Raw genomic sequence first — 2488 nt, 5'->3', positions numbered from 1 at the left:
CCCTTTCTGATTTGCCTTTGCATTCTCATCACTCTATAAATTCGGCACCAAGATTTCCCTCTCTAATTGGCTTTCTTTCCTCAATTGGCCGTTACCCAAAAAAAAAAAAAAAGAGAGAGAGCATCTTTTAGTAAACCAAGTCCTTCACAAAACTCATGCTCTTTAACAACTTATCATTCTTGTGCAACCCTTTTTTCTTTTAACATAAAGAATTACACTAATATAGCAAATACCAGCACTACCATGCCTGAAGCAATGACCAAAAAATGGCCAGAAAATCTCATACAAAATGCCCTCTTAGAAATAAAATTGCAAAGGGGAATAGTACTCCCTCTAATGGCTATGAACTTCACATGGTTTGCAAAAACAGCCATCACAACTGCGTTCCTCGGTAGGCTTGGAGAGCTTTCTTTAGCAGGAGCCACGTTAGGTTTTACGTTCGCGAACATGACTGGAGTCTTGAATGGCCTAAGTGGTGCTATGGAGCCTATTTGTGGACAAGCATTTGGAGCCAAGAATCATAAGTTACTTCACAAGACCCTTGTTATGGCTACTTCTTTGTTACTATTTGTCTCAATTCCTATTTCTTTCTTGTGGCTTAATGTTGACAAAATTCTCATTAAATTTGGCCAGCAAGAAGACATTTCTATGGTAGCTAAAAAGTATCTTATTTATCTCCTCCCTGATTTGGTGATCACTTCATTTTTGTGTCCATTGAAAGCATATTTAAGCACACAAAATATTACAATCCCAATTATGTTAACCTCAGCTCTGGCTGTTGCTCTGCATATACCGATAAACGTGCTACTTTCAATGACTAACGGACTAGAAGGAATTTCCATGGCATATTGGATAACAGACTTATTGATCACGATTCTTTTAGCTATTTATGTTGTGATAGCGGAGAATAAAAAGAGCGGAAAGTGGAACGCAGGAGGCTGGTGGGAACAGGGGATTTATGATTGGATCAGATTGCTAAAACTATGTGGACCATGTTGCCTTACAACTTGCCTTGAATGGTGGTGCTACGAGATTTTAGTTTTGCTAACAGGGCGTCTCGAGAATGCTAAACAAGCAGTTGGGGTTATAGCAATTGTGTTGAACTTTGATTATTTGGTCTTTTCAGTGATGCTCTCACTCGCCACATGTGCATCCATTCGCGTGTCCAATGAGCTGGGGGCAGATAGTCCGGGCCCTGCTTACAAGGCAGCATATGTGTCATTAGGGTTAAGTATAGTCGTTGGTTTTCTCGGTGGCTCTGTAATGGCAGCAGCAAGAGGAATTTGGGGGCCTTTGTTTAGCCATGACAAAGGGATAATTAGACGTGTGAAGAGGATTATGGTGTTAATGGTGTTTACCCCCGATTTGGTAACCAATTGAATTTGTATGTGGATATAAGATATGTGCTTGGGCCTAAATATGGATTACAAAGAGTGGATAAGAACGCTTTTTAATACACAAACAAGGAGTATAAATACCGGCTGCTTACACATATGACGAGTTGATTGAAGAGGTTCAACAAGAACCGGATATATATATATATATATATATATATATATATATATATATATATATATATATATATATATATATATATATATTGTGTTACAAATGCTCTTGAAAGTAAAAGAAGAATCAACCCCCTTAAGGGAGGAGGGGGCACTCTATTTATACTAATGAGCCCATGGGCCTCCTCCAATGTGGGTTTAATAAAATAGTAATAAAAGGGGACAGCCCCTGCACGGGTTTGGTGAGATTTGACTGACGGCGCCGTCTGACACACGCACAGTTGGCAGCTGACCATGATGTGACACCACTGACGCATCCTAGCAACGGTCGCATCGGACCAACGGACTCACGGACACCGGACCAACGGCGATGAGACACCGGGGAGAGATCCCGAACCCTCGGTGGCTTAGAGACCGGGTCAGATAGCGCTTCCACTCGGCAGCGATCAAAGTGCTTATCCGGGAAGGTGATGTCCTCGTACGAACTCTCGCCCCTTTTTCCTCTCCGATCCATAGTTGCCCCGGATTTACCCGTATCCGGTTTTTTACCGTATACAGATAGCCCCCACGCTTCCCGGACCAACGATCCATCGGAGTGACGGGAAGTGAATGAATCATACATCTGACCGTCCGGACGACCTATCCTTATCTCCTTATTTTGGCGGGAATGGGTGCGTCATGTCTTCCCCTTTGCCGGCCACGTGTCTTATTCCGGATGGTCCGTTCCTGTCAACTGCCTTTTGCACGTCGTTTCGCGTCGCTTCACATTAATGACTTGACACGTGGCCATCCTCGATTGGCCGTCCTCGATAACCGTTCCCTTCCTTATGCCTATATAAAGCCCCTCATTCCCTCATTTTTTCACTTTTTTCGATCTGTCCTCTCTTTTCCTCTTCCCTCTGTGTTCCAGATCTGTCCTTTCTATTACAAATTTGTTGCCAAATCTTCTCTTGTTTATACGAAAAAGAAAAGGGGGGATT

The 2488-nt window shown here is 42.7% G+C and overlaps 1 protein-coding gene across 1 annotated transcript; it reads left to right on the top strand.

Moving 5' to 3' along the window:
- Nucleotides 1–243: 243 nt before the first annotated feature.
- LOC132615376 (protein DETOXIFICATION 56-like) lies at nt 244–1380 on the top strand. The gene has a single exon (XM_060329982.1). It carries the CDS (start codon nt 244–246, stop codon nt 1378–1380), a length of 1137 nt encoding a protein of 378 aa, XP_060185965.1.
- Nucleotides 1381–2488: the final 1108 nt, after the last annotated feature.

The sequence above is a fragment of the Lycium barbarum genome, chromosome 1 (assembly GCF_019175385.1).
Source record: "Lycium barbarum isolate Lr01 chromosome 1, ASM1917538v2, whole genome shotgun sequence".
In the NCBI taxonomy this organism is placed as follows: Eukaryota; Viridiplantae; Streptophyta; class Magnoliopsida; order Solanales; family Solanaceae; genus Lycium; species Lycium barbarum.
This window is presented reverse-complemented; position numbering and strand designations above follow the sequence as displayed.